General features: G+C 37.6%; 1 protein-coding gene across 3 annotated transcripts in view; it reads right to left on the bottom strand.

Moving 5' to 3' along the window:
- LMBRD2 (LMBR1 domain containing 2) overlaps window positions 1-13,967 on the bottom strand; it is a 52,711-nt gene that overhangs the window by 6,187 nt on the left and 32,557 nt on the right. For all 3 annotated transcript variants that reach the window (XM_045862421.3, XM_045862442.3, XM_045862431.3), the window contains exons 10-17: window positions 12,873-13,054; window positions 12,196-12,329; window positions 10,754-10,859; window positions 9,980-10,077; window positions 6,140-6,243; window positions 4,481-4,527; window positions 3,084-3,189; window positions 346-475 (exon numbers count right to left, since the gene is read on the bottom strand). In XM_045862421.3, the coding sequence (XP_045718377.1) occupies window positions 346-475; window positions 3,084-3,189; window positions 4,481-4,527; window positions 6,140-6,243; window positions 9,980-10,077; window positions 10,754-10,859; window positions 12,196-12,329; window positions 12,873-13,054 (907 nt within the window). The remainder of the gene's footprint in view (window positions 1-345; window positions 476-3,083; window positions 3,190-4,480; window positions 4,528-6,139; window positions 6,244-9,979; window positions 10,078-10,753; window positions 10,860-12,195; window positions 12,330-12,872; window positions 13,055-13,967) is intronic.

The raw sequence follows: 13,967 nt of genomic DNA, 5'->3' as shown, positions 1-13,967 counted from the left end.
ACGGCTATGTAGCCGTTGCTAAATATGATTAATTTCATAAATGGGATCATAAGAAATAGGCATATAAACATTGTTAAGATCCTTACTATCAATTTCAATTTTTCTTTCTTATTTAGAATACCACTAGTAGTTTATGGAGATAGCAATTTCAGCTATCCAGCACCACTGGATGCTATAATTTTTAAAATATAAAAGCATTAGCAGGTATAAAAAGTTACCAAAGGTTGATTAATATGGTTATTATTAGCAGTAAAGATGAACATTTTCCTTATGTTTATCTCATCAAGTTGTTATGTTATCAAAATTTCAGAATGTTGAAGCCAAAATGACCCAGCCAGAGCTTACCTTTCTGATTTAGATTCAAGAGGATCATCAGTGAATGTTTCTGCATTAAAATCCAAAGGTTCTACATCTTGGAGGAGTTCTATTCGGTCCCTTTCAGTCCTGTTATTGGCCCTGGTGTATTTAGATGCTGCTGTAAAGGAAGGAAAAAAAAATATGTCTACTTTTCTGTTGTCTTTATGGGTTACCGTCTCTAGACTCACGAAAAAAAGTCAAGATTATAAAGGATCTGAATTTTGATTGTGAAGACAATAGTAAGAAAAGATAACTACTTGATTTCTTAAAAATCAGATTAAAATGAGAAATGGTATGATAGAAAATAAGGAAAAGTTTCTCCCTTGCAGCTAGCCTAAGCTCAGAAGCAGGTACAATGCAAAGATTCAATTAATATGAATCAGAATTAACATTTAACATATGAACTATGAAATTGTTCATTATCAAGTTTCAACTGGTTTCACAGTGAATCCAGGGGCTGCTGTATCTCAGTTCTTGGCTAGAATTTTCTTTAAGGCGTACTCAACTCCAGGTCTTCAAGGAGGACTGAGTCTTTTTCCCAGGAGACAAGAGTTTAGGGTAGCTAAGTCCAACAGAAACAAAATGCAAGCCTGGTATTTACTTTTAAATTTTCTAGTAGCGACATGAAAAAAGTAAAAAGGAACAGGTGAAATTAATTTTAACAGACTTAATCTAGTTCAATATATCCGATATATTATCATTTAAACATGGGGCACCAGCCACATTGCCAATGCTCAGTGGCCACATGTGGGTAATGCAGACCATCCTGGTCAGTACAGATCTACTGCACTAACTCTCCCTTCTCTCTATGTGGATGGGGTGGGTTTTCTTCATAAACAACCTAAATTTTCACAATGTTCTTCTGAGCAGTCCAATAGCTTCAAAAGAACTTTATGATATAGCTCTTTTTGAAAACTTAAGGTAAGCTAATTCGATCGTATCTTACGCTTTTGTCATCTTGGACTCTGCCCTTCATCTTTTCTCTCATTCATTCAGCAAATATTGGTTGCCTCCTACATTCCAGGTTCTCCTCAAGTCATTATCCTAAGGCGTTGTATTTCCTCTTCTCTTGAACATTCTCCCACACTCCCACATCTTTCTACCATGTCAACTCCTACTCCGCGGTAAGCAAGCTTCCAAATCTTTGTAGAATCCCCTCTCTTTTTCCTAGCTCTTTTTTTTTTTTTTTGAAGATTTTATTTATTTGAGAGAGAGGGAGGCAGAGAGGGAGAGGGAGAAGCAGGCTCCCCGCTGAACAGAGAGCCCGACCCTGGGATCATGACCCGAGCCCGAAGACGGACGCTTAACCGGCTGAGCCACCCAGGCGCCCCTCTTTCCTAGCTTTAACTACACCTTCAGCTCTCTCCCATATCTTCTACCCTAAATATCATTCAAACACACCCTTTCCTCCTCATCCCCAGGATCACTGCTTATTTTAGGCCCTCATTTCTTTTTTTTTTTTTTTTAAAGATTTTATTTATTTATTTGAGAGAGAGAATGAGACAGAGAGCATGAGAGGGGGGAGGGTCAGAGAGAGAGGCAGACTCCCTGCTGAGCAGGGAGCCCGAAGTGGGACTCGATCCCGGGACTCCAGGATCATGACCTGGGCCGAAGGCAGTCGCTTAACCAACTGAGCCACCCAGGCGCCCAGGCCCTCATTTCTTGATCGCATTACCAACACAGACATTAAATTGGTTTCTGTGTCCCACTTCCCCGGAAATCATGCTTTATGTTCAAATTTATCTTTTGAAACCAAAAATCTGAGCATGCTCCTTTCCTGACTGAAATCTTCACTTGAGAGAAAGTCTTCACTTCTGAGCATGGTAATACCTGCTTCCCAACTGTCTCTGCAGCCTTACCTCTTATCAGGCTCCTCATACTTTAGGATCTTGTCACAGAAACAAACTTGCATTCTCCCAAAGGTACTCTTCAGTCACTCATTCATCTTTCTGCCTAAAACACCTTCACCTGGCTAAGTACCATTCATTCCCAAATGCTCAGTTACTATTATTTTATCACAGAAATCCTTTCCCAATAAAGAACTCTTTTTCTATCCCCTGAGCTGAGCTCCCTCAGCATCAGGAGTGTCCCCTTCTACTCTCTCAGCATTCCTGCATCTCCCCCAAAGACAAACCTCCTCTACCATCTACTCTGGTCAGAGTCCTGGGCAAAAACAGGGTTCTTGCCACCTTCCCAGGGGCAGATGGCAGGGTCAAGGATGTGGGGAGGTATCCTAACTCAACCCACTGGCAAATGTTTTCTACTTGGTATCAGTCCCTCACAAAATTAATTGGCATCCCAAGGACAGGAAATTAACTTCTCTATATCCCTGTATACCTGGGAAAGTATCTGACATATGGGTCAGTCAGGCAACGGTTATAAAAATGAGTGAACTGCCTACATCTACTAACAGAAAAGTAAAGAACAACATCTAGGTAAATAGTAGAAATCAACACCTGCCTACAACACGCCTGGGATAAGTACTGATATTATTTAGGGTAGTATGATTACAACTCTTCATGCGTTGTCCCAATTCTCCATCTCCTATCAGAATGCATACTTGAGTTTCCCTTTCCTTCTATACACTGAGGTGTGAAAAAGGAAAGACACTGCAGAACCACCTCTACAGTTCTCTAAAGCATTTTTGAATGGCTGTCTTAATTCTCAGTCTCTATGCAAGCAAGCATAAGAAAACTTCTAAGGGAACTAGAAAATAAACGACTTACATCGGGTGGTACTAAGATCTGAGAGGCTTGATTCTTTCGAGTCAACATGAATATTTCTGTTTCTAGTGGAATCTTCTCTACTGTGTCCATAACGTTCTTTCCATTCCTAAGTCAGAAACACAAATGAATATGTAACAAAGGAACTCATAGGCAGAAAGTATTCATCAGTGTCAACAGACTGTATGTATAGAGTAAGAGAATTTAGTTATTTTCATCAGAAATTCACCAGATAATCAGTATGATTAGCATAGTACCATGAAAATTTTCAAAAATAATTTTTCTTGTCTCTACCTGATTTTAATAGTCTCCAAACTTTCTTCCAAATGAAGATTTATAGACATCTTTGCTTGCTATAATTAACCTTTTCAATTCTTCTGTCTAAAATGTCAAAACAACACGATAGCTACAACAGGCTTAGCTTGACCACATCAAAGTTATGAGAACTCCTAATAATTCATGAAATGTTAACAAAATTTTCTCCTATATAAATAAACTACAAATATCAGAGACCTGAAAAGTCACTTTCGAAAGCAAAATTAGAGTTGTATACAAACATGATTAGATAGCTGTAGTCAAACCATATGAAGTGGGATGCTACTCAATCAATTCTTAGAACTGAAAGGAACCTTAGAGGTCACCTTATTCGACCTCCCCTGCAGTGTAGGGTTTCATTCTAAAATAGCCATGTCATTGGCTCTCTTATTAGATGACATGGAAGTTTCTATTGTGAGCAGCCCATCACAATTTTGATAAACTGTGGAAGTTAGAAGTTTTCACCGAGAGGTGAAATCTATCTCCAGTAACTTCCACTCTCTGGTTCCAGTTATGGCTTCTGAAATAAAGAACAAGTCTCCTTTTACATGACACACACTAACATATATGAAGACAGCTATCATGTCTCCTCTGAGTCTTCATTTCTCCAGTATAGATACACCTAGGTGTTGTAAACTTGTGGTAACCGTGACTAAATTTTTCTAATTTTCTGCTTTTTCACTCTCTAGGTGAAGTTTAGTTTGCCTCAGCAAACAAAGGACTGAAGAAAATTGAAGAGGAATACAATTAATGTCATATTACCAAAAAGCATAACAATTTTAAAGCAATCAAAATGACTTTAATAACAAGATTGCATGAATTTATTAATTCTTTCATTAAGTATTCACAGAGCACTGACCTTAGGCAAGAAACTGCTAGATGCTGGACACAAGTAATTTAATACTAATGACTTTTTAGAACAGGTCTGACAAAACACTTAGAATGTACATCTGAAAGTATTAAAATTACCTTTTTTAAAAAACGTGTCCTATGTCATTTTCCCACTGTGCTTTGGTCTTTAGCCAATTCTAAATCAGTAAAATTCTTATGATTAGGTTAAGCAAATTAATAAGTACTATACTTACTCTTCTTCGATTTTCACCTTCTTCTTGCCTTTGCCTTTTTCTCTTCTCTAGAGACAGAAAAGTGGTCTCAAATTTGGTATAACATGGTTTAATTAGACGTAGAGTAACTGAAGTAAAGGTATCAGGCTATGACCAATTTCCTTTAAATTACTACAAAGTCAAAAGTAATAGGTTATTGTTGGAAAGAACCTAAGAGGTCACCTAAGTCCAAAGAAAATACCTTCTGTATTTTTGTTGGAGATGACCTTTAGGCCTTCCCTAAATAGTTTTAGAGGAATAAGTTCTTCCTCATGGTGATCTCAAATTTGTTGGTAACTTCTTTTTCTTTGCCTTATCTTCTAAATTAAGTTGATACTTCTTCCTGCATAAAAGTCCTTCCCCTTATTCTTTTCAGGCTATATACTCAGTATTTTTTTTTCATAAGATACACTCTACAGTCTCATAGTTCTGGCTGTCCTTCTCTAAATACCTCTAACTTATCAGTTCTACTGTTGAAATCTTACCCAGGACTGAAATATGATACTCCAGATGAGATCTAATTAATGTAAAAAGCAGTAGAACCATTATATCAGCTAGACCCCACCTTCCTAGAAGAGAATTGGAAGGTTACAATAGCTTCTATTGGCGCCACAAAATATTTTGGTTTAGATTTAACTAATGATCACACAAAAGCTCCAGACCCCCGTAGGGAGAATGTCTAGGAATCAATGTCCCCACACTCAAGTTTTGTTTTCTTTTTTCCCTACCATCACTTGAACATCAGGAAATTTGATGTACTCAGTGTTGGGATTAGACTCTAGTAGGGTGCCATGTATTCTAACAGGTTGTTAATGATCATGGTATTCTCAAAACCAGCCTTGGCTTGAATGATTTCCTGTGCGGTATTAAACTGATGATTCTTTCAACGCATGAATTTGGTAGTTGTACTGAGCTTGGCAAATCTGTTTCCAGAAAAACACGAAAATGACTCCAACGCCATCCAAGAGCATTATTTAGTTGAGGACATACTAAATTTCTGCTGCAGTATTTCTTAAAGATGGATGAAACCATCATTTGTTTTCAAATTATTTTTGCTATGAAGGTTGTATGTAGATTTTTAGCTAAAAAACATTAATTTCTTTTTTTTCAAGATTTTATTTATTTATTTGACACATAGAGAGAGAGAGAGCGCACACAAGCAGGGGGAGCAACAGAGGGAGAGAGAGGAGCAGGCTTTCCGTTGAACAGGGAGCCCAATATGGGGCTCAATCCCAGGACCCAAGGATCATGACCTGAGCCGAAGGCAGACGTTTAATCAACTGAGCCACCCAGGTGCCCCCAAAACATTCATTTCTGAAGATAGACTAAAAATTACAAATTATACAGGGCGCCTGGGTGGCTCAGTTGGTTAAGCGACTGCCTTCGGCTCAGGTCATGATCCTGGAGTCCCGGGATCGAGTCCCGCATCAGGCTCCCTGCTCGGCAGGGAGTCTGCTTCTCCCTCTGACCCTCCTCCCTCTCATGCTCTCTGTCTCTCATTCTCTCTGTCCCAAATAAATAAATAAAATCTTAAAAAATAAATAAATAAAAAAAAATAAAAATTACAAATTATACAAACACTAATTTTCTATTTTGAGTCTTAGTACTTTCCTTTCATTTATTTTAAAAGACAAATCTTACCTCGTCTGATTAACTCTTTTCCTTCATCAACCAAGTCTGATGTCATATCATTATCTCCCATGAACTGCTGGAAACCAAGTAGATTCAAACAACGAGTTCCCAAACTAATAAAAAAGTAGATTTAGAAAAGACAAACATTATTTCTCATTGTAAATGTTTAGATAAACTGTTCTTTAGTATTGTCACCCCAAAGAAGCCTATGTTTTATTATTAGTTATCACAGCAAGCTATGTAGTTATACTTGTCTTTCTTTAAGAAGGACGTATTTCTCTTCCTAAGAAGTTTATATAGCCAGTACTCCACTGACACGGTATTCATTATACCCAGATTTCTTACAAAAATAAACTGAGTTGGGCCATTAGGTTTTCTGAAGGTATTCCTTCAGAAAATTATTACATAATACAAAACAGTGGCTGTAATACAAATGCAATTTATTCTTTTCTTATAGTCAAACAATTCTAATGCTGAAAATACACACAACCAGTATTCCCAAGTGTAAGATAACCTGATTTAGAAAATCTTAATTATGCAAATTGATTTTCATGTTCAATTTTTTTAATAACCTGAGAGCTAGTCAATTCCACTTAAATAGCTTTAATTATACACTCTGAATTTATTACGATATCTTGAGGGCTATTATTTTATCTTATTTGGTATTTACTTTTTTTTTTTTTTTTATTCATGAGAGACAGAGCGAGAGAGAAAGGCAGAGGGAGAAGCAGGCTCCCAAGGAGCAGGGAGCCTGATGCGGGACTCGATCCCAGGACCCTGAGATCATGACCTGAGCCGAAGGCAGACGCTTAACCATCTGAGCCACCCAGGCGCCCTTATTTGGTATTTACTTTAAACCTCACTATTGTATAGGACAAGAATACTCTGAAAATACGATACACAAGGAAAGAAGCAATGGATGGATAGGCAGGATTAATATTTGTTAAGATCCTACCATATACATCAGCCAATTTACAGTTACTCTCTCATTTTATTCTTACTGTAATCCTAAGAAATAATCACTTTACAGATAAGGAAACAGAGGCTCAAGGGGTTAAATACTTTGCTAATCATCATTTAGGAGTTTTAGAGCTGAGATTTAAATCCAAGACAAAACAAAGACCAAGCTCTTTTTATTGCCTTAGTTTTCAGACTTTTTCACTGATGTACTTCTAATGGCATAAGCCTGAACACATACATGGAGCAAGAGGGGAGAGAGGAAGAAGGAGAAAGCGGGGAATGAATGTGTGTGTGTTGGGGGGGATTCAGGCGTATGTGCGCTGGGAGGAAAGAAAAACAGTAGAACAGCTACAAGAAAGTGAAGGTCTTCCATTTTACATGACCGATATGCAAAAAATCTGACTGTGTAAATCTGATGATGTGTAAAAAATCATAATATATTTCCTTGCTTTAATATACCATTTACCATTGAGCAAAACTGGGGTTTTGGGTAGATGGTCATGTTAATTCAGTGACTTTAAATAATTCCCTTACTATTTTCATGTCCTTATGGGAATACAATACCCTAGGACGAGAAGCCCCAAACTAGATCCTTGTTTCTGGGAAGGTGATAGCTTTCTCTAAAGTGTCAGGAAACAGCCTTACACTCTCTAGGCAGATAAGTCTGAATATTAACTCTGGGGATGGCTGCACTGTTAGTAACATGGGAATTAGTAGGGCGCCTGGGTGGCTCAGTAGGTTAAGCATCCAACTGACTCTTGATGATTTCAGCTCAGGTCATGATCACAGCGTGGTGGGATGGAGCCCTTTGTTGGGCTCCACACTCAGCGGGGAGTCTGCTTGAGATTCTCTCTCCTCTCTCTCCACCCTACCCCCCTCTGTGAGTGCTCTGTCTCTCTCTCTCTCTCTAAAAAAATGAATAAATAAATCAAAAAAAAAACACTAAAACACGGGAATTGACTAACTACGGCAGCATTTCAAAAGAAAATGGACCTATGAAGCAATATACCATTAAAATGTCACTAAGGCATTGCTTCATACATCTCTATAATAGAATATCTATTTTGAGAGATAATTTGAAAATTAAAGAATCTGGCCTGCCTTTTCCTAAAAGACAAACTGGGACTCAAAGTTTATCCCATTTAACTCTAAAACAAAACCTTTAATGAATAATTTTCTTTTTAGACATAGTAATTCTTTATATTTAAGATTTTATAGCTGATAAAGCACTATCCCACCCATCTATTCCTTGATCCATATAACAACCGGTAGCAAGAGATGCTAATCCTGCAAACGTAACTACTAACATGTGAAGACCTAAGTCACACATTACAAGCTCTTAATGTTTCATTAATAGTTTTATAAACCTTTAAAATAAATAAGCATATAACCAAAACTAAGTTTTGGACATGCGAAGTATGGTCTCTTCCTTTACTACATCATTTTCACAACGATGACACATTTTCACAAACCTACTACTGTTTCTACCTTCAGAAAAACACTTGAAAGTTAGATTTACTATCAGTTCACACTTACAGTTTTATTTTAAAATACAATCTTTTATTTTACCTATGAAATGTTTTAAAAAGAAATGTTTTAAAACATTTGAGAGAATTTATTTCAAACAATACTTGTGTGTTTATTCAATACCTTCTTAATAAGTACACACATATATTATTTGTAATAACTATAATAATGGCACTGGAAGATTTAAATGAAAAGTGGTTGGGTGAAACATTTTCATCAGAAAAACAAACTGATTAACATCAATAAATATATTTTTAAGGGCACCTGAGTGGCTCAGTTGGTTAAGTGTCTGACTCTTGGTTTCATTCAGTTCAGGTTGTGATCTCATGGGTTGTGGGATCGAGTCCTGCCTCAGGCTCCACACTGCGTGGAGTCTGCTTGGGATTCTCTCTCTCCTCTCCCTCTGCCCCTCCCCTACTCACACATGCTTGCATGCTCTCTCTCGCAAATAAATAAGTAAATAAATCTTTAAAAATAAATATTTTTTTAAGAGCGGTCTTTTTGGTGTGACACGGAGCACTTACGCAGTTAGCGAAGACCGCAGACCTAGTACAGGAGGAGGGCACCTGCCATGTGCAAGTAGGGAAGACAAGGTGCTAGAAGACAAGCATATCTCTCTTTACCTCCTTTCGAGTGGTACCCTAGCAAAGATTCAATCACTTTTTTCTAATCCTATAAAAAACAGTAGCCTGTATCCTTTCCAGCCTTAAATGTACTGCCTAATTACAATTGCTCCTCATCTGATGTTTTGTGCTGGCGAAGGTCTGAGGCCTCTAGAAACCTGGCAATGATTGTGGGGAAAGCTCTAAGACTTATTTATGTTACTGGATAAAAGATGGTCATGGGGGGCGCCTGGGTGGCTCAGTCGGTTAAGCGACTGCCTTCGGCTCAGGTCATGATCCTGGAGTCCCTGGATCGAGTCCCGCATCGGGCTCCCTGCTTGGCAGGGAGCCTGCTTCTCCCTCTCCCGCTCCCCCCTCTTGTGCTCTCTCTCTCTCTCTCACTCTCTCTCTCAAATAAATAAATAAAATCTTAAAAAAAAAAAAAAAAAGATGGTCATGGGGGTATTTTATAAGCTACACTGCCTGTCATTGTTGAAGGCTGGGACTTAGAGTTAACATTCTGTAATCAATCCTATCACTTTGTAGCCTAAATACTTGTAAAAGAATGATTGTACTTCTCTTTTCTGAAATCTACCTTCAGAGGGAGAGCCTGACCTCATCACTTAAGCAAATCCTTTAAACTACCCCCAGCTCCCCCAAAGCCACAATAAAACAAACAACCAAAACCTAACCAGTAAATATTTAAAAGGGCAGATTGGACAAGAGTTAGAGGAAAAATAATCGACGCTACGATTCTTACCTAAAGTAAGTAGCAATGCAGAGAATTACCACCAACATAGGATAATATATATAGAATCCATCTGCAATAAAGGATAAAACTTTCATGGAACCCATAATCTAAAGAGCAAAAAAAAAAAAAAAGAAAAAAGTTAAATTAGTACAGTTTTATATTTTCTATATTCCTTTCCACCATTGGAAAATTCACTCATAACCAACCATATTAACAAATTTGGACTTTTTGAAAAGTAGAAATAAAGCACTAAATGGATTCATTTTTAAGTTCTCATCACAAGGAAAAAAAACTTTTAAGTATGTGAGGTGATGGATGTTAATAAAGATACTGTGGCAGTCATTTCAAGATATATACATACATCAAATCATTGTGTTGTACACCTTAAACTAATACAATGTTATATGTCAATTATGTCTGAATTTGCTTATTTATTAAGGCTTTCAAGAAAATTATTATTTTATAAATATTACTGAAAATTATCGTGTCCATGAAGATTATAAATATAAAAGCTAATAATGAGGTCTATTGATATTGCTCAGCTGCACAACCTATGTGAACCAAAAAACTTTTTTTACAGTAAAAGAGAGCGAAATAATTCTTATCCAGTCATTAGTAATTACAAATTACATACACAACCTTTAAAAGAAAGTTTGATATCAAAAAAAAAAAAAGATCCTAATAACACTACAGAACTTTTCTGCTGGCATTAAAAGAAATCCCACAATAATACATCTCAGAGAGACAATGAATCTAAAAAAACTGCGCTCCAACCATACTTACAGATGTATAAGCAGTTGGCTGTGTATTTTGGTGAGAGATGGATGAATCCATATGTGTCAAACCCAAGAAATTAAGACATAAAGGAGGAGTCAAACGGCAAAATAACCTGTAATAAACATTTATAAACAGAATATGTAAAAAATATGGTAGCAAATGCATTTTATTGTTTTCATCTATTTGTATTACATTTATCTTGAATTCTTAATATGAACTGTCCTTACTTGAGAGACATTCTGAAAATCCTATTAATTGCATCTCCCTAAAACATCAACACCTACAGGGCAAAACTCCAGCCTCAGGCTGCCTGCTTTGGTGGTGTTTGCCACTGCTTTAGCCTAAGAATTTGTGGAGTGCCTGTGTATGCACTTTTTCCAAGTCTACCCTCTGTGTAATCTGTCTCAGTATGGCAAGGATGGCAATATCCTCAAGGGGAGCTGTACTCACTACATAAAACCTGAAGTTGTATCGAAGTATGTCACTCTGACAAGTTCAGGTATAAAGAACTGCCTAAGCTCAGTTCTGTCCAGCTCAAAAGAGACTCTCACAGAACTAGAGTTGGAGGATACGGGGAGAGGGAAATGAAGGGAGGATGCGAATACAAAGAGGAAACATGAGGGGTTATTTTGTGTGATCGAACAATTCTGTATCTTGATTGTAGTGGTGGTTACATGAATCCACACACACACATACACACACACACACACATGCACAAATTAAGGATAAAAATGGTGAGAACTAAATAAGTCTATCATCTAATTAACAGTAATATATCAATGTATAATTCCTGGTTTTGATACTATACAACAGCTATATAAAACGTCTCCATTCGGAGAAGCTGGGTGAAGGTTAATAGGACTCTTTGTACTACACTCACAACTTCCTATGACTCTACATTTGGAGGAAAACTGGCAAAAGAAAAAAGTCTTAAAGATGCTCAGATATGGATTCCTCTGTGAACTTCCCTAAGTCCACCCCTTCTAAATACCCAATATGACAATTTAACAATAGGGACAAATAACAGCCCAAGCTAGAGCTGTCGCTCTAAACTCTTACTAAATCTCTTAGCAAAGATTCTTCTTGTTTGTTTTCCTAAGCCCTTCACGATGCAGTCTGATGCCATGGAATCTCAGAACTCTCTAGGTCTGACTTAGCCTCTAAACTCTCAAATGGCCCTAGTATTTACTCACCTATTTATTGAATCTCTGAACTGTAAATCCAGGCTCTTTCTTTGCCTCCCTAACCTAGTAAACCTACTGTAACCTTAAACTTCAAGCAGGATTCAGCTAGCAATCAAAAGTCTAACTCATGCTTAAACCTGATCAGTGAGCTCACATAAATACAGGGGTGAGTGGAACACCCATAAAGGACAAGCAGTAAATGAGAGATCCATAGACTGCACGCAGTGGAGGCCGTCCCGTGTTTGTAAACACCCTTCTACTCACATGCCGCTGAATAGAAGGCTGTAAGCATCAGTCTGGTGATGTGAGGCCAAGTAATAGTAGTTGAACACACGGATCCTGAACACAGTAGAGTAAACGCAGATGCTGAGAAAGAAGATGGAAAGGAAGCAAGCAATCTGAAAAACAAGCAAAACCAGTTGAAGAAGAACAGACCTGAGCACTTTGCATACGTTCGTGAGCATCATCCTTTATTTCCGGCTAACATTTACTGATGTTCTAAAATTTAAACATGGGAACAGTTTTTCTTAACCATCTACGCAAATGAATTTATGGGAAAAAAATCTACATCTTAACCAGTTCAACATCCTGTCCGTGGGTTTCAAATCTACCTCCTGAAGTGAGCCCGTTCTCCCACTCCCTTGGCAACTCTCCACATGAAGACTCTTTAAGTTCTGTGCCTTCACTGGCATAAACAGGCTCAATGTATTCTCATAAAAGAATTCTGTACTATTTGGCACCTTGTCATCTCTCCTCAAACACAGCTCTTAGTTTTTAGGGTCTGGGCAAATGGATGAAGCTCATTTTTGAAAATCTGAATAGTAACACTGCGGGGCACTTCAATGCTCTCCTCATTACTAGAGTATATAAAGAAAAAAACAACAGTTGACAGCTATTCTATGAACTGACACACGTTTATGACAGATACAAAATAAACTGACCTCGATATAAATGTAATTGTAAGTTTTTTCAGCCAGCTGTATGAAGACTGCAAAGAGGGATAAGACAGGTGTAGTACTAAAGAATGTGCATTCTGACCACACAACAATCACAGAGAAGACAGACAAAACCACGGCAAGTATCCTATAAAACCATGGTCGCAAGAGACATTCCCAGTACCATTCTGGAAGATAAAAGAAAAAGGTGATTAGGAAAACCACACAGGAGTAACAGGGTATTTACATTGTTCCAAAATATCTCTGTACAAGATACATAACTGCAAAGAGGAAAAGAGTAAGTTCGCAGTGCAGGAACCAGGCAGATCTCCTCCTCACCAAATAATCACCAGGAACGGGACAAACTGACATCCTGTGCCACCTGCCACGGAGCACCGAGAACACAGGATCACTGTGGCAGTATTCCCACCAAAAATGCAAACCTGCATCCAACATGAGGAAATGTCACACTCAAATTCGGGGACACCCAATAAAAAACAGGCCTAGAGTCTCTGAAAACATCAATGTCATAAAACAGAGAGAGAGGCTGAGAAATTGGTCCAGATGAAAGGAAACTAAGGGGACATGACCCCGAATGCAATGCATGATCTGGAATTTTTAACAAAGAATATTTTGGGACAATTTACAAAATCTGATTAAGGTCTATAGATAACAGCTCTGTTTCAAAGTTCATTTCCTGATTTTGGTCATTTTATTTGGTTATATGGGAAAATGTCTTTATTTTTAGAAAATACACGCTGAAACATTTAGGAGAAAAAGTCATCACGTCAGGATTCAATCCTGAAAAGATTAAGGAAAAATACGTATACAGAGAGAAAGATAAAGCAAATGAATATGGTAAACCATTAACATGTGAAGAATCTGGGTGAAGGATATACAAGAATTCTTTCTACTATTCTGGCAACTTTCAGTTAAGTCTGACTTTAGGTAAAAAATAAAAGTTAAAAAAAAAAAAAAAAGCTGCCCAAATTGAAAAGGCTGTATTTTCACTTCATTCACTGAGGTGTTGAGCTCTTGGCTCACACTCTAAATCTTTCAACCTTACTCTCAGCACAATTCCTGGTGAGTTCAAGATCCACA

The sequence above is a fragment of the Mirounga angustirostris genome, unplaced genomic scaffold (genome assembly GCF_029215605.1).
Source record: "Mirounga angustirostris isolate CCGP_5_RB_7025 unplaced genomic scaffold, mMirAng1.0.hap1 SCAF_7, whole genome shotgun sequence".
NCBI classification, from domain to species: Eukaryota; Metazoa; Chordata; class Mammalia; order Carnivora; family Phocidae; genus Mirounga; species Mirounga angustirostris.
The sequence above is the reverse complement of the archived record's forward strand: the minus strand, read 5'-3'. Positions and strand labels throughout refer to the sequence as shown.